Raw genomic sequence first — 24616 nt, 5'->3', positions numbered from 1 at the left:
AAGATAGTGTCTGCTCAACTTGCATTTATCGGTCACTGCAAGAACGGCAGCCATTTTTACACGAATTTAGTCCATCGGTGGATATTTTCTCGATACTCGGCATCGCTGGAGCAAGCCAAGCTCTGGCAAGGTAAACATCGCCCAGGCCTGATCATAATTCAAGCCGTGAAAGCAATCCTCTTGGAAAGCAGAGCCGTCGACGTGGGAAGTGATTCACGACTAACAGGAATTACCCCAAAAAATAGTCCCACAGAAATTACTGCAGAAAATTGCCCTAAAGAATTTAATTTTGTCGCCGGTGCACTTACTTCTTTAATCGGTACTTGATACCAGATGTCGTAAAACAGGCTCTGAACGCAAGTGTGTTGGTTACCGGGGCAAATTCAATGGATTACAATTAAATGATCAATGAATTGATTCAGTTGAATAAAATAGTTCATAAATAATGACGAGTTTTTTGGGTGAATTTTTGTCCGTTCTTCAATATAAACGTTTTCCGAAGCTCATTAATTAGAATATGATTCAAACTGTTTCCATCCCCTATAGTCACAATAATTCATTATTAAACATTCCACTTATTGTGCAATATTTCCCTAAATCGACAACGCCGTGCAAAGCGGTTTACATCTGTTGGGTTTCGCTCCAGCGAAACCCAACCAAAACCCAAAGTTTTACGTCTGTTGGGTTTCGCTCCAGCGAGGAATAATTCTTTAGGATCAAAATACTCAAACAATAAACGTTTAATTCTTGTCATGACAACGCAGTATAGAACAAAATATATAAGTTAGTTTTTTTAAGAAAACCACAAAAAAAACATGAAAGAAATCATAGAAGAAACTTAATTTTACAACAAATATTCCCTGGGAGTTCTGAAACAATTCTTTTAGTTGTAAATTACTTGTAAGTCTTACGATCAGCTCCATGGCTGCTTCGGTGCTAAACGAAACATTGATCCATTAAACCACGTAACGCTTTTTTCATTTCTCGAGTTTCATCAATTCTATGGACAATAATCAATAGTATTTTAATTTCTATGACGCATCCAGCTTTCTTTTATATTTTACATTCCAAAACATAAATTTCTTAGGCTCCTGTAAAACTGATGAGATTCTGGCAATTGTTTGCAATAATAAATAAAATACGTGAACTATAATCCGAACGCATTTCTTTCGTTTTTCCTTCGTTGATAATCCCTCTCATTTATTATCCATTTGCTCCAATTTGATTAATCTCACTCCAGCGCACATTTGCTCTGAATGCAGCGCATGAAAGGCACGAGCTGTAGGATAAAAAATACATGCAATTATAGATAACAGTGGATAAATAAATAACAGTCACAAAAAATTCAACTTTGCATCCCAGCCGCTTAGTGGAAAATATCCTTCTTATATTTTTACAAATCTTTAGTAGTCGACAACCCAAAAATAATTTTCAAGTAGTCACGAACATTAACGTAAAAAACTTACATATTTCACTCCTATAACAAACGCAAAATAAATAACCAAGCAGTATTAAATGTGTACAGGATAACTAGCGATTATAGAAAGCTAATTCCCTATAGCGGCATCTGACGTTGAAATGACGTTAAATAAACGATGTTTGGACACATTAAACTCATAATAAACGATGTTTCAACATCATATCCCGGTAAGAATATACCATGTTTGCTAACATGAACTTCATTTACTTATGCCATTAGTCTGCTTAAATAACAAGTCCGCCAAATTTTAAAAGCAAATAAGGCGAATTCACCATATCTTATATGAAAACATTTCAGAGACCAGTTCCATCATCAGATGGAAGTGATCAACTTTTCTTTGAAGATATGATGAATTTTCTTGGCATTTTTTCTCTGAAATTTTTGTTAAAGATCATGTCCCCAGAAGTTATTATTCACTGACCACGTTGTCCTGCAGGAGGCCAGGGGTGCAGACACCGAGGGCAGCCATCACGGAGCTCGCCATGCGGGTTCTCTTCACGCCCAGCTTGATGCTCTCAATGAAGTCATCGTTCTTCAGTCCGCTGCTGTCAAACTATCACAAATAGCACAATTTTATTCATCTTCAAAAGCTCAGATAATAATAAATAATTATAATATATAATATATAAAGGCTCACCTAATAAGTGGTACGTATTTTCAGTCATGTAGACAAATATGTCATCAATTAAGTTTACTCAATTTACGTTATTCTACAGTTGAGCTTCGAGAAAGAATTCGGCGAGTCATCAAGATTTTCAGTGCAAACAAACAACTAGATAAATCACGTTCACAAAATCACGATACGCAGTTCATAATTCCATCAATACGTGAGCTTACTTATATTGACCACTTTTAATACCTGAGTATTAGTAATTGATTCAACTTACCATGTTTGACTTAGCAGCGAAGCAAGTCAATATTATCTCCGACATCCTGTCCGATTCCGGTCCTAGAAAATGACATATAAAAAGAAAATGAACTTACAAAAATAATAAAATGTTCAGATGCTGAGAAAAAGCCGGATATTAATTGCAACAGTAAAAAATATTATATCGCCATAAATATCTTCTTCATAGATTATAATATCTCATTATAATATAGGTAAAAGCGTTATATATTATAAATTATAATATTATTTTTCTTATCATAGTGTTTGAGTGAAACTTAGAACAAACAATTGCAAAGCAATTTCTTAATCAACGATGACAGTTAAACTAAGGAAATAACGACTCTGCTCTAACATTAAAAGAATGGAAACTCTCAAAGGTAAAATTTCATTAATCAGAGAATCGTTAGAAATGTCCAGATTTGTTTGCGATCGAGACAGTTTTGTGTGCGGTGAAAGACTCGTTTTAGCTCGGTTAGTCAACTCATCGTGCCGTTGATATATACAATACCTCTATTAAAAACAAGGCATGCAAAATTATACCCCGATCAACGAACTATTTAAAATCCCTACACTCAATATAATCCGGTTAGCTAATAGCTGTACATTAGATCGTGTTTATTACACAAATTGTACTCACTGCACACATTTAACCCAGGCCAGCAAACATCTGTACAGAGTCTCATTACACCGCATCTATTGCACAAGCTACAAACTCAAGATAAAATATTCCCTGCTTAGCAACCAGCTGTTCTTACCCTGAGACAGTGGTTGTTGCAATAGCTTAAACACAACGCAAAATATGCCTTAATATTACAGCTTACATCAACTAGCAGTACAAAAATAGACCATTAGACCACTGTACTTGATATTGACCAGTCTAACACGCAAGACACATTAAAGTGTGTTCAAGAGAACACATAGTAGACACATTGAAGTGTTCAAGAAAATACAGGGCACATAGAAATGTTCAAGAGAGCACACGTGACTCGTATAAGTGTTAGATACAAGACTCATATAAGAGAAAATAAGAGACACATTAAAGTGTGCAAGAGAACATACAAGACACAATGAAGTGTGCAAGAAAACACACATAACACATTAAATGTTCAGCAGTATCACACACCATAGTAAGCGGTATTAAAGTGTTCAAGAGAACATACAAGACACAATGAAGTGTGCAAGAAAACACACATAACACATTAAATGTTCAACAGCACCACGCACCAGAGTAAGCGGTATTAGCAGCGGCCACGGCGGGCAGCTCAAGGCACTTGTCCACCACGAGCTGTAGGTTCGACCGCTGCGACTCAGGCACCTGCGGCACCAGCTCCTCGCACGACTCCACTGGGAACCTGTGGTGACAATTTCAATTATAAATATAATTCAAAATGTAAATAATAAAATATTATAAATGAAAATCAATAAGAAGGTGAAATATTAATAAAATTCTAATTCAGAAGGTAAAAAATAAAAAATTATTATAAAAAAAAAATAAAATATAATAAAAAATAAATTATAATAAAAACAAAAATCATATCATAATGAAAATTATTTATTATGATAATCAAAAAGAAGGCGGAAGATCGATTGATTCAGTATTTTTATTTCATTTATAACGAAAATAATGGCGTATAATGACATAAAATACATTTCAACATTATAAACAAAGATGCTGCAGTTTTTATAACATTAATTTTAGAAGTAAAGTTATGAGAACAGGCATTCGGTCCAGGGAAGAAGACAGGTCAGAAACCGAGTTTCTGCTCAGTTATTTTTCAAATGACGATATTAAATCATTTTTTAATAATTGACTTAATTATTGAGAGAGTTTTCATAATACAAGATGTTACATGGTAAAATAACTTACGGCACAACGTTGGCCAGCGCTTGAACTTTCCCAACAGCAAGGAGGAAAACAGAGACGAGGGAGACTGCGATCTTCATTTTGATGTTTTTTCTGCCAATTTTAGAAACAATATTTTGTTCATTAAATGACAAACATTGAAATTTGCACCAATAAAAATTATGAGGCTAATCACACATGCGTTTTTTAGATAAAAAATCGTAAATTACATGTAATTTTAACACATTGAACACTGGCATATAGCTATATGACACAAATTATGAAAATTTCTATAATTATAGGTAAAATTATTTGTAACCATTTAAATTTTTTTTTTCAGCGCTATTTCTGTCATCCTGACAAACTCTCGCTAGGTTTATCGTATTTAGTCAGTTTCATGGAATATAAAACTAATCACCCCTACATATGTTCAACAAATTCCCAAATACCATAAGATTCTTGAAGCACGTTAAAAATTGCATTACTCTCTTTACATTCACCTTTAAAAATCCAACTATTGATTCCACGACGTTTCTGCACTTCAGTTTCTAAACGTAATGACGGCGGGTTGCCAGGGCGATCGCTTTTATTACTGCGGAATGAATGGACCGCAAGGGACACATTCACTAACGACACGTGGATTAAGAACACTTGCGTATATATGACTGTACTAACTTACCTTATTTACTTTCACTTTATACAAAGGTATGACGCGTGGAAGGTAGCCATACGTAACAAACTCTGGTAGGTAAGGAAAACAAAGACACGTATAGAAAATGTAGAAACGAAAATTATAGGCAATTTAAAAACATAGGAAGCCATGAAAAACTGATGTCATTTGAAAAAAAATTCTGTAAGGGCAAACATATGTAGGTAAAAACGTAGGCAGATTGAACACTTCGAAGAACAGGCAATTAGAATAATTTCAGTAAACTGCACAGAAATTCAAACGAAATATATTATTGAAAAGCAGGTCAAGATATTTCAACAGAGAGGATATTTCTACATAGACTAAGATTTCTAAAATATATATTATAGATCTCAAAACATCCATTGGCCTTCAGTAGATCTTCTCGTTTGAAAAAAGCATTGCAATTTTTCATTGCAGCACGTCTTTGGGTTATATTTCTTGACTTATTTTTATTTCTTGTTTCTACACTGTATTATAATTATTGAACGCAGTCTCTTCCATGTATGTCATTTACCGACGCGCAATCATTCCAAGCGCACGATCCAGCGCCGCGTATAACATCTTTCTTCAATTTCTCCTCTTAGCATCCAATATATTACAAAGAAACATTTTAATATCACACAATTTAGTAGCAGTTGGTTTATAGGTGAAGAGATTCTGCACAAATTGGATGATGATCGGATACAAACTCCATAGACGTTCATAGACACCGATTATATGAATCTATTTTGAAGACTGATATCCATTGTCAGGCAGCCCTTGGAAGTCTGAATTAATTTTGTGAATTCAGTGTATGAACAAAGGTCTGGGTTGCAGTTCACGAATGGCTGATGAATGCCCGCTATTCATCCATTGGCAATTCGAATGGCAAGCTCTCAAAATTTGATTAGACTAACTTCGTACAACAATACTTGATTAATTTATTGAATCAATTACTGTCCAGTTTGCAAGTATATATTGTACAGTATCCGACAGGATATAATATAGGTACTGTATTTTCTCTCAGGCTTCGTCATTATTTGGCAGCATAAATTCCGATTTCTAAGAATAACACGGAATTCCTGCCTATTCAGCGACGGAATTAGCTCTATGTAAGATATGTTATATTTAGACTCGATAACTAATGTAGTGATAGTTGTTGCGAGGCAGGGCCCACTTTTCTTGTATAATTCGAGCAGATCGAAGTATACGTTTAAACCACCATTTGTTTTAAGGCTAAATCTTGCGAGTTTCAATTTTCGTTCGGCGTCTAACCTGTTTAATTCTCACATGAATCCATGACGATGCATGGCTAAAAACAAAAATAACTGTTCACTTTTTTTGCATCAAAATGATTTTTTTCCAACAATTTTGCTCTTTGTCGATAATGCGACGCGTGTTTACTGGCTGCCTACATCTACTCTTAGAATTAAAAATAGGCACTTCTACGTTACTGAAGCATATTTATTTTATTGTAATTCAATTTAATTAAAACGCTTTGTATTCATGTAATTCCAAGCCAAATTTTCGCTACTTTTCATGTAAATTCAGTTTCAAGCATTATTCGCAGCAGTTACAATTATCCAAAACTTAGTTTGATATTTATAACTATCGTTTTATCCATAACTTAATCTATAGCTTTCATTGATCTTTGCAACATGGTTTATTATTATAAATTTACTTTACTATTTACAGCTTTGATGTTTATAACTTGGTTTGCAACTTGATTTGATGTTTAGAACTTTGATATTTGCAACTTGGTTCGATGGTTTTGTGGTGACTCGGCCGCAAGTGTCACTTCAAAGACCCGTAAATGGATCACAAGTGTGGAAAGACGTTCGCTATTGTGCCTACATTTACTCTTTAGAATTAAAAATAGGCATTTCTACGTTGCCGGAGCATATTTATTTTTTATTTTTAATCAATTTCATTAAGACGCATTGTAATCATGTAATTCTAATCTAATTTTTCGCTCCTTTTCATGTAAATTTAGTTTCAAGCATTATTCGTCGCAGTTACAATTATCTAAAACTTGGTTCGATATTTAGAACTGTCGTATTATTTACAACTTAATATCTACAGCTTTGATTGATATTTGCAACATGGTTTATTATTATCAATTTACTTTGCTATTTACCACTTCGATGTTTATAACTTGGTTTGCAACGTGATTTGATGTTTAGAACTTTGGTGTACAGAACTTTTATATTCGCAACTTGGTTTGATGGTTTTGTGGTGACTCGGACGCAAGTGTCACTTCAAAGACCCGTAAATGGATCACAAGTGTGGAAAGACGTTCGCTATTGACGTCTGTATCGACCCATTTCTATTGAAGTTCCACTCGTTTATTGGAATTCGGAGTTCAACGAACTTTGGTTCCTGCATTTCCTCAACTACGGCGAGTTTGGCATCGTAGGGGCAATTTAAAATCATTTCCTGCTGTCTAGTTTCAAGTTAATATGACTTGCGGGCAAGAATTAATGTTCAAGGCGGTTTCATAGAAACGAAGCTTGAATTTGGATAAAATGTGAATTTTGACAATCGTTAGGATATTAATTCTACATTATATAAGAGAAGTAAACTATGAACATCATTGATGCCCGTATATTTCTAAATAAAAACATCCTTCCTGAGTTATTTGAAGAATAAAGTCAATGAAAATTTGAATTGAGGCCTAACACGATAGGGATTCAAACCCGCTCATAAAATGGATTGCAGCCTCATAGCACCTTTAGAAACGAAGAAACTGCTTTGCTCTCGATTCACTCCAAGAGTGGCAAGAAAAAATTATTTTAGTCAAACTAAATATTTAAAATATTACATACGATTCCCTATGCGATTGAATTAAATCACTTTTCAATATGGAAATTGAATTGTTTTAGGAAAGGCATACATTGAACCAAGTTCTCAAACCCGCGGAGCATTTTAAAGATGGGGAATTCAACGATTTTTCTTTAAACAATTGAGTATATTATGACTTTAATAATGAATAATCATTCGGGCATTTATTTCATAGCACCAATCGCAACGGATTCTTCTAATAATCAAATTTAACATGTGTTTACCGCACAGAACATTCCACAAAGCACATTAATCAACATCGCGATTGCCACGTTATCTCACTAGACGGGCGGGTGATCTGGCAGCTAGTTGATTAAACTATCTATATTATTCTTCGGTCAAGTAGCCTACCCAATGCAATCTTAGCCAAGCGTTACTCCAGCGCGCGAATTTCAAACTTCGACAACCCTCACACGAATTGCACAAATTAGCCAATATTTCAATCGGTATGATGAAATTATAGATCTTAAGGATTAGTATCAAAGTAAACCCGCGTATTAATAAGTAATTATTAGTAAACCCGCGACTGCACACAAGTTTTAATTAATTGAATCCGGGCCACATACGAGAGCTATCATTTTACAGTTCAATTCGCTACAGCACGATGTATTTTCTGATTATAGAGCGTGATGGAATGAATGTTATTTTTCAGGAGTTTGTACTAGCCTCAGCCCGTCATTCTTTGAAGCAGGGAAACCCCTACGCAAGCGATATGGCTTATAGTGGATACAAAATTGCATCATTGAAGGTCATTGATAGTCAGAAATCTTGTTCACTCGCACTTTATTTAGAAGTGGAGCTTCTCGAAGAACCATCTGTTCTTGCCCGACTTGTAGCGCTCCTCGAAGACGTTCTTGACGTGGAGACGAGCCTTTCGCTTCTTGGTGGGGTCCTTGATGCAGTCCTTGGTGACGATGCTCTTCTCGATGGGAATGTCGCTAACCGAGTAGCGCGTGGGCATTAGGTGCTTCAAGTTGATCAGCTGTAAATACAAACGATGTGTAAACGAAAAATTCTAAATAGCTGGAAAGTTTTACTGGAACTTAAAGAGGGACAAAGGAAAATGATAGCTTGAAAGTTAGTAGAACTCCAGCTGAGACCAGTTTAATAAACAGGTGAAAACGTGTGAAGAAAATCCAGTAAAAATGAACAATTCTTTGACTCAAGTATACGTACTATATAATTCAATTGTAGAATACAAAATGACTATCAATGAATGTCCGACGAATATTGAATTCGATGAGCTTTAATTGTTCAATGAGTCACACACATTATCAGCAGAAATAACAGTCATTTTAAATTTATCTAAGCCTGACAAAGATATTTAACCATCTCGTGTAATGACACATGGAAAAAGTTTAAGCGTTATTTTAGGCAAAAGATTCAAATTTACAAATTCAAACATGGTGATCATAGTATCCAAGATAGGCTTTCTTCAACTCCCATTCGAATATCAGAGTCAACGTAGCTGAAAAATATCAGCTAAGAGACGCATGTGCAGATCGCACCAAACTAACCTTGACAAAGGGCTTGATGCGGCATCTCCTTTCAATGACCTTGGGCCTCATGCGGCGGGAGACTGGCCGAGGATACCTGCAAAAAAATATGCGAGTTGAGACTAAGTTTTCTACGCTGCCTTAAATTAGAGAGAAACGTGTAATCTTCAACACTTTGGTAACTGAACTACTTGACGTTATCTTACTACACATGCAGCTCCAAAATAATTAATGAAATTAAATCAAAGATACCTATTCAATATGTAGGTTAATTGTTTACAAATGAATAGAAACAAATTGATAGAACAAATAGATGTGAGAGAAAAAAGCTTTAAAATTAGGCAGAGAATCAATGGTAGAAATTAACTCGGAGATGGGCGCAGACAACAGCAAGGAGTGACGATAAGTGTTAGCTCTAGGTGTAATGCATGGAATAAAAGTGATGGCACTGAATTATGGTGAGCTCAACAGACAGATTGAACAAAATGTAGTGGGAAGTTGGCCGAAGAGGCGGGCGAAAATAAGGACTGCTAAGGCGAAAATAAGATTGAGTATCTTGAGAGAAGGAAGAATGATAACAGGCTTGAGGCTTTATGCAAAACTGGAAAGAATAGACGAGTAGGCACATCAGACTTAAATTAGGAAAATGACAGGTGTTGGGTATTGGTATGTTCATTTGTCATGTGCTGTGTAACAGTGTAAGGCACAACATGTCGGGCAAAACACATCTGGACATTGCATGATGGACTCAAATAAATGAGGTTGATTAAGATGAATAACAAAATTTTGAGAGTAGAATTGCATGGAGAAAAAAAATATTAGAAAGAAGAATGAGGGAAAAAAATTGTGTGCATTATAAATATCAAACCAGTGATGCCAGAGCATTAATATATTAAAGGTTGTTTGTTAGGTGTTAAAAGCAAAGGTGCTATGCAAAAAAATTACCATGATCTGGGTGTTATGTGGAAGAGAGGATATGCACATTGTTAGTGAAGTAGAAAAATAATATGTGGTGAATTGTGGTGCGGACGAGAGAGATAGGTGAAGGTGATAACATAGGCGATTCGGATTAAGAGGTATAAACAAGTGAGCATTTATAGGGCAGAGCAACTGTATGATTGTACAAGGAGATATTAGGAAAGCCTGCTGAGACGGGAAAAATGAAGGATGCAATAATAAAGTGATCCGGAGAAAAACTTAATGAATAGACAAACCAGATTGATATTTCACTAATCACTGTAAAACTTGATGTGCTATTCATCAAGCCACAGTAAGGCTTATCCAAAAAGATCAATCTGCAAAATTTTAATCTTTGCTTGCATCCATATGATCAATCAATTGCACTCATATGATCAAACAAAGCCACAAGATTCTTAGCTCCCATAGAGTACATGTACAGCATAAGAGCCCCCAAAAAATTCGTAGGATAGGTGCAATTCCCTATTATTACAGGCAAAGGTAAAAAACCATCAGGAGTTCAGGCTCATTCAAATCTGGAACATTAAGTGAATAGCAATGCAGCCATGCACCACCAAATTTTGAATGCCCAGCCCTGAATGGAACAGCTAGCATCTATCCCTAATGCTATCAATCAGCTGCAGATAGATCCAGCAATCAGTAGTCATCCCAAACACCATTTTGCTTTAAATACTGTTAGGAATTACACCACCAATTATGGAAACTAATAGCCTAGAGTGCAATGACCATCACACTAAATGTTTTATGGAGGCATAACTTCATAACGTTACTGGTGCCCAATCACTGCTCACAATACGACTAGTCATCTTAGTTCACTGCAAGACTTGCATGAAGGTAATAAAACCTGTCCAGCACCACTATGCTGATAATCAAATATTTGTTCCAGCTAACTCACCTGGCAATGCCAGCAATCAGTGCATGTTCATATGAGCGATCTGATGACCCCTCATCCATATTTTTGATGACCAGAGCCTTCTTGCCGGCATAACAGCCACTGAGAACAATGACCACACGGCCTGATTTGTAGACCTTGCCCATTATGATGGGATTTTGTCACCTGGAAAAAAATTCAGGTTTTAAATGCCAAATGCACCAACTGGATTAATAGCTTCACTATAAATATATACAAAACAATAATTATCTTACAATCTTAATTCTGAATAAAACTTCAGATGACCAGCATACATCCATTTTTATGAGCAAATATCAATGCTTTTGAGTAAGGTGTAATCCTGAGTGATGTGGCTGGAGCAGGGCTGGAAAAGTCCTATTTTTTTCTGAAATATTGCAGCTCTAATACCATATAATTTCAGTAGGTACCATGACATCACGCAGCGCTAATGTCATGTATTTTTTGTTTGATTGAAAAAATTGCAGTTTGCACTTTGCAAACATGTTTCATAAAATTTCTAAACTCCACAAATGGACCACAATCTGCAGTACTTCAATGCTCCCACAAAAATATCCTGCAGAACATAATAGCAACAAGTTAATCCAAACGTTTCCTAAAAGATCACGTAGTTGCAGTCACATCAGAGCGGTCAGACTGCTTTATCACATGTTCATATGCCACATAAGTAAAGACAAATGTTAGTGTTGCCGTTTGACTGTTTTTAGAGTAAAATTAGAGATTTGGGATAACACGTGCACAGGACTTTGTAAATATGTATGCGGCTTGTATAAATGTCTTTTCATGGCCAAGATATAGAATTCAAAGCTTGAAGAAATGGAATCACAGCTGGCATTGGCAAACCCATAAAACCACAGCTCAAAAAATCCAGACACACCTTGCCAAGCATATATATTCTACGCCTGGGCAGGAGTGCAGCTTTCCTTTCATTTTCCTTTCAGAACCACAAGAAAAATTACAAGATTCCAGCTAAATGAATTACTTCCAATCAAATTGGTAATAAAAGTGTACAGTCAGGCTACAAGATACCAGTTGTATAGAAAATTTGTCACTTTGAAGCTGCAACATTTCATTCAGTTGTGAAAAGATCCAGTCAAATGACATGATTTTAGATCTTCTGTCATTTCTGTGAACAAGGCACAAAAAGGAAAAGAATCGGCAACAGGCCATATCAGGCCTCCACTTCAGCACCAACTTCACCAAGATCACTATGTTATGTTAGCTATGTTATCTTATAAGTAGAGAAATTCCAATCTAAGCTACTGGCAGTTGCCAGTCAAGCATGAAAAACATATACCTTTAGGTCTGCAACTAGAGCTTTCCCGCCATTTCCGGAACCCCGAGATTTCCGCCAGATGAATTACTTATCTAATTGTTAACAAAAGTGCACAATTGGGCGGCGAGATTCCAAATCTCCAACAAAATGTTCAGGTTAACTTGTTATCAATAGGAACAATGACTACTACGTTCAGCAGGATAGGCTATTTTGGCGGGACCATCAAAGTAATGCGGATTGCAGAAGTTGAAAATTTAATGAAATGACATGTTTGTGAAGTTTAAACCACAATTTTTTCAATCAAACAAAAATACATGACTGTAGAGTCATGAGATTACATACCTAATAAAATTATAGGATGTTAGAGCCTTGATAGGCCTATTTCAGAAAAAAAGGACTTTTCAAGACCTGGGCAGTAGCAGGTGGCTTTCAGTCATGAATATTTTAATATTGCTTCAGCCTTCAAAAATTTTCAGCTTGGTTCAAGAGAAATAGAAAATCAGTTCAGTTAAGTCACTTGCTGCAGGCACCAGGCTTGATCCAAGAATATCAGCAATTCAGCAGAATATTAGTATCAATAAAATGTGAACAAGTGATGTGATGGAACTTGAGTTCTTTCTTGCAACTCAGCATAGCCTAGTGTCCAAACAGAAACTTTTTTCAACTCTTCCTCAAGTTTGTTTAGGAGTCCTATAGGGATAACAGTGAATAATCATGGATACCAGCATTATCATACATAGCTAATAGGCTATAGTTGTTTAAATTTTTAGTAGAGGAGGAAATAAAAAATGGAACTGATTCTTGAATAGGCCTATCTATACTCTATGGTTTGCCACTAAGCTTTTGCGATTGTGATTAATCGATAGCCTATGAATCCGAGTAGATTTCCATCGAACATGAAAACTTAGCCTATTAGTAGTACAGCGAATTGCGATTCATGCACATTGCTCATGCATACAAGTTCTTTATTATAAATTCTTCAAAAATGACAGCGGGTTATTTTCCGGTATTTACAATTTCAGAATCCTTGAATAGCTACCGGGACAATGGTATCAGACAAATGCGTTATCTACTGTAGACAGTCACTGCACCAGTTTCACAAGTCACTTGAAAACAGAATATCAAACATAAAAACAAGTTTACGTTGCATTGGAGGATATAATGATAGGACTTTATATATGATTATATAATCAAACATTCAACAAATTCCACTCACCTAACTATAAACAACACCGATGTTCAACCAAAAGCTGAGCCAATGGTTCTTCTGTCACTCGATGCCTAGGAATCACTGAGAACAACGAATTACAGAAAAAAAAATTCAATTAAAAATTAGTCATTAAAATGTAAAATAAACAATATATTTTATGCGTGATCGTTCCAAAACAGAAATTCATGCTGAATTTAGGAGTTTATATTGATTTTTTGAAGTTATCAACTAGACCGGAAACACACCGTATATCCGAAGACTCCAGTCATAAACTATATAATTATATAAAAAATATTCGTTTACCGAGTTATTAATTTATTAATTAGTGTTTAGTCAGTTAGAGCTGCAAATATGACAGATAATCAATTTTATTATCAACGATATTACAGGACTTAATGGTTCGCAAAAGAAATGTCGGGTAGTTATATTTTGAACATCAATTCAGAATTAGAGGACTTGCAATGACTTATAACTGGTTCAGTTGCACAATAATTACGTTTTTCCGTTTAAATCCAAAAACGAAATGATTTTAAAATATTTTTTATAATTCCTCCCGGGTCGCATGCATGGCACATAATTATCTAGATTACAAATTTCAATGAGGCCTGTTCAGAATTGAAGGTCTTGTGAAGTTGTGTTTCGCGCTTGAGTCCGCGCCAGTAAATTCATGCGCACCTTGGCAGCTTAAAGGTGAGGAAGTAGCCACCCGATGACCACTTTTTACACCTGGACTCAGCAGGATTTACTTCGGAAAGTTTCAGTAGGTATTATTTCACTGGTTCTTTGAGATCTTATTCAGTGGGCTTATAGCTTTTGGATCTGAGCTCAAACCAAGATGCTACTTGCGCATTACAGATAAGCCAGGCGATTTGTCTGTGTTAAATAGATGACTGTTGCTCTTATTATTGCATGCTGAACATTTCTGCACAAGTTGCCTCCTCCAAGAAGTATCCGAACGGATGGATGCTGGACACCCAAGGCTTGAGTACTATTAATCAGCACCTGACGCTCCAGGCGGCACTGCGTGCATGCCAGGAGATTGCTGTCACTTGACACCACTGCCCACATTTCAGCGGTTGAAGTTTCTTCCCTTGTTACTCGAAAGACACAATTTTTGTCTGGACCGTTGCTAGCATAGAATTGACTCTTTTAGCCAAAAATGAGGCACAAAGTTGAAAAAAAAAATATTGAAGCTAACTCATAAATGATTCGTGTCACGCATAACTTCGTCAAATCGAGTCAATTTCTACCTAATGAATAACAAATTGTGAAACACAATACGCTCCCGCGACCACTGTCTAAACACTCTGTTATTCTCTACGCTTTTATTTAGCGTATATTCATCATCATTTGCAAGGGGGCGAACGGGCTCAAGTGGACAAGTCGCTGTAGCACGCTAGAAAAAAAAACAGCGTTAGCATCTATTAGAGACGAAGGAATAAGAAAGGCCAGATGTGAATCAACAGAAGCGAAGGTCGCTTTCACGAGAGGTGGGCCGTCGACATGAGAGCGAGATAAAAGAAATGCGAGGGAGGAATCCTGCCAACATAATAACTTAACCCCACAACTGAGACCTGCACCCGGACACGCGCTCAGTAGTGGGGAGCTCATGAACGATGCCACAAGGAATGCGAAATTACATGGAATGTTGATTAATATAGATACGCTTCAGACGCCCTTCTCAAGATTTTGGAGGGGGGGGGGGACGGGAACCACGATTAAGTTTTGAAAACAAATTCTATTTCTTTGATTGCGTGCTTCGATCTTTTATTCAAGTGAAGAACCCTTTGCTCATAATGCTTCTAGTAAATAATAGTGCTCCATTACCTCCTATTAACATCACATTTGAATGAAGACCGAGTTTAGAAATGTGAGTCATCCTGGCCACTTTCAACAATTCGAAGATGAAACAAAATACAGCATAAGCGAGACATTTATTGGCGATCCAAGTTGAAAATATGAATCCGCACTATACTCGGCCAGACTTGATACAACACCAAAAACTTAGCCGATCATCAAAATAATGCATAACCAAGATCCTGTAGAGGCACTGGTTTGACTAAAAAATCGGAAACTGTGAGGGAAAATTCAGTACTTAAGAGTTTATGAAGAAAATATTGTTACGATTTTTGATATTGATACGAAATATTAAAAAATAGAAATTTTATGAATTATGTCTCTTATTGTAAACAGAATGATGCATACATTCACATTATAAATAACTTACATTCGAATAACACATCCCAAAAACGAATAGCAAAGGATTCAAATAGCTTGCAAAGGCAAAAATCAGAACGAAAGTCATTCACAATCCTATAATAAATATCGCTAATATTAGTAAGCGGTAAATTGCAACACACATTAAAGTTTAACTCAAGCTAAGATTATTTGACATGATCGCTGTGTCATGATTAGATTCCAAATTCGAGTTCTATACAGACAATATAGTTTTGATCAAGTATGAAGTAAATGAAAAACTAAATTTTAACAACGAAAAATCACATACCATAAACTTGGATAATGTACGTACACGGGTCATCCAAGATGAGATTAACTGGACTAAATGATCACAAAAGAAGTCTGTTTTAACAACGATTTATATTTTGTTTCTCAGAGATAGCGACCATAGAGTGAATAGAAACAAGGACTCTCTAAATTAGTGTTAATGTGATTCGCCGTTTCATGAACAAAATTGTGTTCAATGAAATATCTTATGCAAAATGAAGTCTGAATAGTTTACTTTTGTTTGTGGTACAACAGAGAAATAGGAATAATTCTTCATCAACTGTTGATTCTTGCGCCCTGCAGGAATGGGTGTTTGAGTGCCTCAGCGGCGGATATTCTTGTGTTGGGGTTGAGATCGAGCAAGCGCTCGATAAGGTTGAAAAGTGAGCGGGGATAAGGTTTACCAAATAAAGAAGGCCTTGGACCTCTACGACGCCTCAAATTATTCAAGTCATCGCAGGCCTGAGTCCTAAAATTTGGTGAACTTTTAGCTAAGGTCACATCAACACTGAGAGCCCGAGGCATTTTAGGTTTTGTTGACGAAGATTGCAGTTTAGAATCGACACGAATGTTAATTGGTTCACATGTACCGTTAACGCTAGGTTGTTTCACGGTAGAACAATATTTCACTTCCTCGACTTTACACATTGTACTGTCATTGACTAATGAGTCAGATTCTTTTCGTTTGATGCCATCTGGCCAGTCTTCAAACTCGTGATGATTCGTTGCAGTTCGTTCAGATATGACTGTATTGGATAGACGACGCAATTCTACAACTTGCTTGACGGATGATTTAGATGGAGATATTGCACTATTTTTTTTACAGAGTCGTGACAAATATTCACTAGTGGGTGTGATAGTATCATTAGCACCAGAAACGTTCTTCGCAATTTTTGATCCAGGAGTGTAATCTAATTGTCTCCCCGAAGTTTTAGAATCATTAGTCAAGGAATAATCAATATGACTAGAATTCTTTACACCACACTTCCAAGATTCCGATTTTATCTTGCAATTGACTTGAGACTCGGACGCACACAAGCACACTCGATCTTGCCCACACATATGACAAGGACCATTTTCTTCAAGAATCTTGTAATCTTCTTCGTTGGTCTTGTGAACATTACAGCAGGTTTTGTAATCGGCAGCGCGGCTCATGAGATCTGCCATGACATTATTGCATCCGCCGTCACCCTGAGAAAAGAGGACAATGGTTCAAAATTTCATCCTCAAAATTGCACAATCTGAAAGTAATGGTGCGCCGGTAGGTCACATTAAATGAAGTATATACAAGCTACCCACAGCTGTACTAGACTAAAATTGTCAACACTCCGATTAGGATTGCACAATAGTCGAGAATCACATTGCAGAGGGGAGGGGATTGCACCTTCGTCTGAAGAGATTCCTCGCCCGTTGTTCCAGTCACACATAAGCCCCGGTGAGCGCAACGTAGCCGAAGATTCTCACACACAGCGCGTAAGTCTAAAGCAGGCTTCTCTTCACTGCACAGCAACAGCTTATCTGCAAAGATCATTATGTTTTATGAAGCAAACACTCTACACATCACTAAAGTTGTTCAATTACTAGTGTAAATATCCATGAAATGGGTTTTCGACTGGGGTTTATGCCTTCTGTTTATGATGTATGGTTATGTATGTTTAAGAACTTAGGGTGCGATACGATGTCCAAAAGAAGCAAATTTTGCACACAAGATTTGTGCTGTAGACAGTAATTAATTACATTCAATAAATAATAATTCAAAAGCGACAGAGTTTAGGAAGGATGGACAAATAAAATAATTTACTTTTTGTTCATCACAAATCCGATAATGAACTATTCTTGGAGGGATTCTAAGTATCAAAGTAAGTTTCCAAACTGTTTCTTCTCTTGGTAGTTTTGAGAAAGCAGTATTGACGGAGTTTCAAAAACTATTTGGAATGCTACTGTTACAAATTGATCGGTCAACCCAAAGACACATGTCAGTTCATATTGATGATCATGATCAACGTGAAAGAACGTATCTGACCAAGCCCGGCAGCCGTGCGACGCAGGGCTCGGAAGGAGAACAGTGTACAGAGTTCGGCCAGTGCCGTGTGATCGTCTGGAGCTCGGAAGAAAGGATGTCGTCCACTGGCCAGACATAGCCCCACGACTCCTGCTGCCCACATATCCACACCTGTAGAGAAGCAATTGTATAATAGAAGAATCAATGTATCTACATTTCTCATAAAGAAATAAATTAATGATGAAAATAATTCATCGCCTATAGTTCTCTTTTGGCCGGGATTAGGTCTAGCAATGTAATAGACGTTTGTGGAAAAACCGTTTAAAGAAATCTAATTATTAACAGTAAACTAGTGAACCTGTTTTATGTAAGCCAGGGGTGGCACAAAAGAAGTACACGTTGGGCCCATTGTGCCACAAATAAAAATCCTAGAAATTAATAATAGGAATTCCGGTTACCTTACATACATTGGGATAACTTCATAATGAACATTTATTTTCTAGCTTTCTGAGGCCAGTGAGATACTGGGGCTGCGGAATACTGAGATGGCGCTCCAGCGTGGCCTGGGACTGCTACGTCGAAAATGCATACTAAGGATACTAAGCATAATGGCCCCTGCTCTACTCTCTGACCTGTGTGCTGGTGAGGATGTCGCAGCAGCACTTCAGGAGGTCGGAAGCCTGGGGTGCCGGCGCGAGCAGCCGCCTGCTGAGGTCTTGCCATGCAGCGACGGCACACCTCGCCTCTGCCGTAGCAGCGACATCCTCCACTGTCCTGAAAGTCATTTAGTGCACAAGTTTAATTCAAGGCTATAGCTTTCTAACAATTTCAATTGAAATAAAACGTGCATGACGGTTTGCACGTATTGGCAGTGAAGGAAGTTTGTGTATGATGTGCATATCAATATTTAAATTAATTAATAAACAATTGAAGTTTGATTAAGAATAAATCTGCTTTTTCCAAGTTTTTTGTTAGGTAAACTTAAAGAATATGTTGGAGAAACTTTGAAAATTTCGGTGTTGGGCCTGTAGTATCAGGTCAGTTAACCCGGTGAACAAGTCAAGAGTTACGTAACGTAAAGACCAGGACCCAGTGAAGGGTTGTGTTTTGTTCAATTAGAGAATTACCCAGTAGAACAAAGTATGATTTATTTCACAGTAACTTGTTTATAGCTTAATTTATCCCAAGCTTAAGAACTGGGTTTCACTCCAACTATTGATGACTCACTTTCCCTCCAAACATGGCGCGTACATCTTTCTCATCTCTACTTTTCTTGGCGTACGAATTCGGTAGATTGGAGTGCATTTCCGACCCTTTCGTCAGCGACACCGGACGATAACTAGTAAAATTTGAGTCGGCACAGCTGTATTTATAGGCTGACGCTGGAGGGTGGCCACCGGGCGTTGCGTTATAGCTGAAGCTTGACTTGGTTTCACCAACAGCAAATGTTCTTGAAATACAAGGTGACTCTTTGACAGATCCAGCGGCGTGCACCGAACGTGAATTCCAATGGTGTGCGTGACGTGTAGAATTTTTCGAACTGAGGGTGAGTGGAGATGCAGTCATGTCCCGATGATTCTTTACTTTAGGTGGAATGCCATACTCTGGCTTGCAAGGAAGATCGGTTCCTGCAAGTTAATAAACAAATAACAAGTTTTAACTCCAGACTAACAGTCAATTTTCAAAACAAAATACTTCTGAGCATCCACTGTCAATCAAAGGAAACCTAGCAATAAGTCTCATACAACAATATAACATAAAAAACATTCTTTTGAATAGACGCACTGGAACCAATAATACTACCATCAATACAATGATAGCTCATCAACCACGCGTTGTAAACAAAAAACTTGCATCGAAATAACACTCGTGTCTCCCGAAATTGGCTACACACCAGAGTTGGGATACAACTTCTCTTGTCTCCGAGCTGCTTCTGCTAAACGAGTGTGTTTGCTGGGAGAATCCTGAGGAAGCACAAACGTTATCACATCATAAGTATAGTTCTTCCCAAGGATCACATATAAATTATTAATATCAAATAATTGCTTTCAAAACAGCCCCAATAAATTATTAAACACTAAAGACAATCTCAAAAAATTTCTTGTGCGAAAAATTAAAACTAAACAAAAAACTCTCGTGCACCTGATATTTGCATGGATTCTATCCAACAGGCATGGAAAATTTTTCCAATTAAAAATTGAGTCTGAAAGTAGTAATACGGTAATTTTCTATAAGGTTAATTGGAATAGGAACATTAGTGCTGCATTCCTATAAAGTTGAGTAGTATCTGGTCATCTGGACATCTGTATAACCTCACTATAAAGTAGAGTGTCTGTCTGTGGAACTTACTAACAAACAGCTGTTGTTCAGCTGCTGTGTCTTATTTTTTCGAGGCGTGACAATAGGTACAGACTCTGCAGGCGAGGAATCACCGGCACCTCGATCAGTGGGTCGTCTTTTGACAGGAGTTACACCCCCGCATGTGAGGACCGTTGCCGTGCTAGGGGCGGCGCCGTTACGCTTAGTAATTTCCTGGGGAGTAGCTGGCACTGAAGACTCGAGGTTTGTGGAGGTGCAGTCAAAAGAGTTGTCTTTCTTTTGATCAATATTTGTACCGTCAACACTGGGCTTGGATTGTCTACCTGGGCTCAGAGTCACCGCGGGCAAAGATTCTGATTGATTTACATCAGTGACAACGAGTTGAGAGTTCTTATTTCTGTTTGTGGTGTTGATTGCCGGACAATTGCGATTAACGCCACAATTCTGAAGCTTTTTAGATTTGTTGGAATCGAATCCATTTCTTGAAAGTTCAGCACAAGCAGAGATGGCTGATGTGGGGGTTGCTATGGAGTAGGAAGACGAGACACATATTTCCGAGTTTTCTTTAGCAGGACTGCGCATGGCACATTTTCTTGGAGACCGACGAACAGGGGCTCCCTGAAAAAAGTTGTTTTACTTGCTTTAAACCTATTTATTACATAAACCTTTGTTTTGGCCATGTACGTGATACCTGGGTAAACTATATGATAGAAAAGCAATCAAAACAAGCAGCTTACTCCTCATTTAAATACCGCACATACCAAAACCTGCATTATCTCTATGTAGACACAAAGTCTAGGTTTTAAGACCTCCAAAGAAAAGATTAATAATTTTTTTAAATACAATCAAAACAATAATCATATAATTTAAAACTTAAAATTTGACTAATAACTTAAATATCCATTAGGCACAATCCATATATATGTATAATATATAAATAGCAGTATTATATATTGTAAGGGACATTGTATTTTATTAAGACGTTGCAATGCGGTGCTGGCACTCCAGCCCCAGTTTCCAAGACTATGTTGAGCAAAGGCAGATTTGAAAATATCATTACCGCACGTGCATGGCAACCCAAGAACAGGGCAGAAGTACTCACAAGAATTTGTGAGTTGAGACGTGCTGAAGAAGTCACGGCGAGGATGCCTCTAACACCAGGAGACAACAAGGCCTGGCGGGGCGTTGTGTCGCACTTACGACGCTTGAAGCTCTGAGATACCAAAGGCATTTCGTGGCACACCTGAATAAGTTGAAGGCAAACTTATGAGCAGAGTCATGTGAAGAAGGCAAACATATAGTTGAATACTCATTCTATCACAATAGAATATTCAAAAATAAAAAAGAATTATTTGTTGTCATTATTTGAGACAGTACCATTGAACTAAATGCATTGCAATTTGACTACCTAATTGCCGACATTCACAACTTCACGCCAGTTGACAAGTACACTAGATTTTTTTTTAATTTGGAAACTATTGCCTTGATTGAGCAATATGAAAATCATGTTTAAAAGTGACTACCTCAACCGGGAGTTTCCTCTTGACAGGCCGGGTGGGCTGGAGGTGAGGAGTGGGAGGGAGGGATGAGGCAGCAAGTGCTTTGCTGGCAGTGTCATTGTCGCTGTTGACTTCCTGTGCTAAACCAAAGTCAACCAAGCAATACCTGCAAGAAAATTAAGTATATATATGCTGACAAAAGCTCAGTATATAACTCAGGTGATCATTATTATTATAATTATTCTATGAAGGAATTTTTCCGCTCAACTAAACTTCTTTGGTGCATTTCAAAAAACATAAGAAAGAATAAAGATGGATAAATTATCTATGCTTACCATTTGAAGGCTATACAAAAAAAGTTCCATCATAAAGATGAAACAAATTTATAACAAGATCAACTTAGCATCGTTGGGGATGTTACCTGAAAATAAACAGGCCAACCCTGCAAAGTTTGTCAATCCGTGAAATGTTATAACCCTGCATGTACACATGCATTATATGATTGCTCTGTAATAGACTTTTCATGTGTGACTTCAATAGATAAATTTAGTGCAGCATGGATGACCTACTACCTCAAGTACATAAAATTTGTGGTAGCATGGATAAACTTCTAAATAAAGTACATAGAATTTATGGTAGCATGGATGACCTTCTAATGCAAGTACATAAAATTACCTGCAACAACAACTGCTCATGGAAGGAAATAAAATATAATGGCATCCATGATACAGTCTTCAAAAAAAAAGCAAAGTTCCTTCAAATTGGTACAAATCATAGACAAATGCATCACAAAAATAAAAAATGAGTGAGACAAAATTCAGCTGCCAAAATAATTTAAAAGCATTACATGCAACTTGTATTTATAAAGCAAGATATTGCAAGATCATTTTACACCAATTTATGATATAAAAATTGTAATTCAACATCAAGTGTAATTCAGTAATATGAAAAGTTTGATATTTAAAAAAACTATTGCCTAGGCTAGTGACCTGTTGGATGCCCTATGGTACAAGAAGTTGGCTGGCTTGACATCTCTGTGCATGATGCCGTGACTGTGAACGTGCTGTAGAGCAGCTAGGAGGTTAGCTAGGTAGTCCCGTACCTCACATGGACTCAAGCATCCCATATAATCCTGCAAGTAAATTCAAACATCAAATGATCAAACTGCTGAAATTTCAATGCAATTATATCATTATAATTTTTTTATTAAATGCAAGAATGAAGTTACAAAAAATCAAAACAGAACAGTTTAGATATAAATTTATCGAAAAAATGCTATAAATAAATTTCATGCAAAACAGAAATCTTCTTGAATAAAAAATTAAATCAAACTAAAAAAATAACTGATATTGACTCAAGGACAGTAATATGGCTAAAAAAATGCAGTTTTGAATTTACAAAAAAAAAAATTAAACCTGTCCCATATAAATCTAGAAACATTTTTATTTAGATTTCTATTATCATGCAAATTAAATCATGAATCATGATGAGGTGTATATTGCCAAAACTTTGACAAGTTATTTCCCATTATTCACACATTTACAAATATTATAAAGTTAAGTCTTGCATAAAAATTTTAAAAAATAAAAGGATATCAAAAAAACTGATTTTCATGAAGACATGATTTGTAACATAATTTTTGTGCATCATTACTCACTGATGTGCTGTCATGGAAGAAGTAGGGCATTGCTATCACAATATGGTTCAGGTGTCGGTGACATGCCCACACACCCACTGTGTTCATCATACCTCTGCAATTAGTAATATTAATATTGGCAAAAAATATAAATGAAGCAGTTTGCATGTATGACATTTCAATTGAAAAAAATTATTATGTCATACATGAAAATTATGTATAACAATTCAGTGAGGTGCATTTTTCACATATATAAATAGCATTTAATCATTTAAAATAAAATTTCACAAATTAAAATAAAATTGCAATCAAGGTGTAGATTAGTTTTACCATTTACACATTCTATTTGAATAGTCTTTTGCAATCATACATTCTTATAATGGATGAAAGAATTAAAAGGAATATATATATCAGCTCCAATCACAAAAGGAACAGCACCTACCCAAGCTTATGCAAACACTTGAGTTCCATGAGCACACGTGAGGGATGTGATGTGGGGACAATGTGTTTCAAGGCAACATGCTGAGGGGCTGAATCCTGTACAGTGTTTTGCTTTGGCTTGGCAAGATACACTCGACTGAATGTACCACTGCCAACAACCCTCAACAAATTGTAGGAGAGACCCAGCTCTGGTAGCACGTCAAGGAGTCTGGATATACTTTCGCTTTCAGCTGAAAATAAAAGATGATGAACATAATTCGCATAATTAAAGAACAAATAATGTCAAGAGTAACATATCTAAAGCAATCAAATCACCACCCATCTAAATGTGTGTTTTACGATCGGTCCGTAAAAAAGCGTTGATCGGTTCAAAATGACATAAGAACAGGTTCTTTTGAATAACCTATGGATTGCCACCATGATTCTTACTTAATAATATTCAATAGCTCATGCCTCATAGTAATTGGACAAATTGACATTGGCTGCTGTCTAATATTCCTGTACCATTGGCATTGCTCTCAAACTTTTCAACAACCATTTTATTGATCAGCCTCTTTACTGCAGTATGATTTCTAGACTATAGTCTATAGCAATCAATGCAGTAAATGATTTCAACAGTTC

General features: G+C 36.6%; 3 protein-coding genes across 3 annotated transcripts; all 3 read right to left on the bottom strand.

Annotated features, from left to right (window-relative positions):
- Nucleotides 1-722: 722 nt before the first annotated feature.
- On the bottom strand, nucleotides 723-4785 carry LOC108679827. The gene is made up of 6 exons (XM_018168555.2): nucleotides 4713-4785; nucleotides 4237-4326; nucleotides 3594-3721; nucleotides 2368-2429; nucleotides 1902-2033; nucleotides 723-1279 (listed from the first exon to the last, which is right to left on the bottom strand). Exons 2-6 carry the CDS (start codon nucleotides 4311-4313, stop codon nucleotides 1232-1234), a joined length of 447 nt encoding a protein of 148 aa, XP_018024044.1. The 5' UTR covers nucleotides 4314-4326; nucleotides 4713-4785; the 3' UTR covers nucleotides 723-1231.
- Nucleotides 4786-8489: 3704 nt separating this feature from the next.
- Nucleotides 8490-13678, bottom strand: LOC108679823 (60S ribosomal protein L27). The gene is made up of 4 exons (XM_018168550.2): nucleotides 13600-13678; nucleotides 11093-11254; nucleotides 9241-9316; nucleotides 8490-8705 (listed from the first exon to the last, which is right to left on the bottom strand). Exons 2-4 carry the CDS (start codon nucleotides 11233-11235, stop codon nucleotides 8511-8513), a joined length of 414 nt encoding a protein of 137 aa, XP_018024039.1. The 5' UTR covers nucleotides 11236-11254; nucleotides 13600-13678; the 3' UTR covers nucleotides 8490-8510.
- A 1834-nt stretch (nucleotides 13679-15512) lies between these two features.
- On the bottom strand, nucleotides 15513-24225 carry LOC108679822 (the record flags this gene model as incomplete). Its single annotated transcript, XM_018168549.2, is given in 12 exon segments — nucleotides 15513-17289; nucleotides 17483-17616; nucleotides 18122-18271; nucleotides 18733-18874; nucleotides 19328-19728; nucleotides 19995-20064; nucleotides 20450-21037; nucleotides 21522-21662; nucleotides 21943-22084; nucleotides 22908-23050; nucleotides 23576-23669; nucleotides 23997-24225. Coding segments are annotated over 12 exon segments (3149 nt in total), but the record flags the coding sequence as incomplete, so codon positions are not given.
- Nucleotides 24226-24616: the final 391 nt, after the last annotated feature.

Source organism: Hyalella azteca, unplaced genomic scaffold, assembly GCF_000764305.2.
Source record: "Hyalella azteca isolate HAZT.00-mixed unplaced genomic scaffold, Hazt_2.0.2 contig10118, whole genome shotgun sequence".
Taxonomy (NCBI): domain Eukaryota; kingdom Metazoa; phylum Arthropoda; class Malacostraca; order Amphipoda; family Hyalellidae; genus Hyalella; species Hyalella azteca.
The sequence above is the reverse complement of the archived record's forward strand: the minus strand, read 5'-3'. Positions and strand labels throughout refer to the sequence as shown.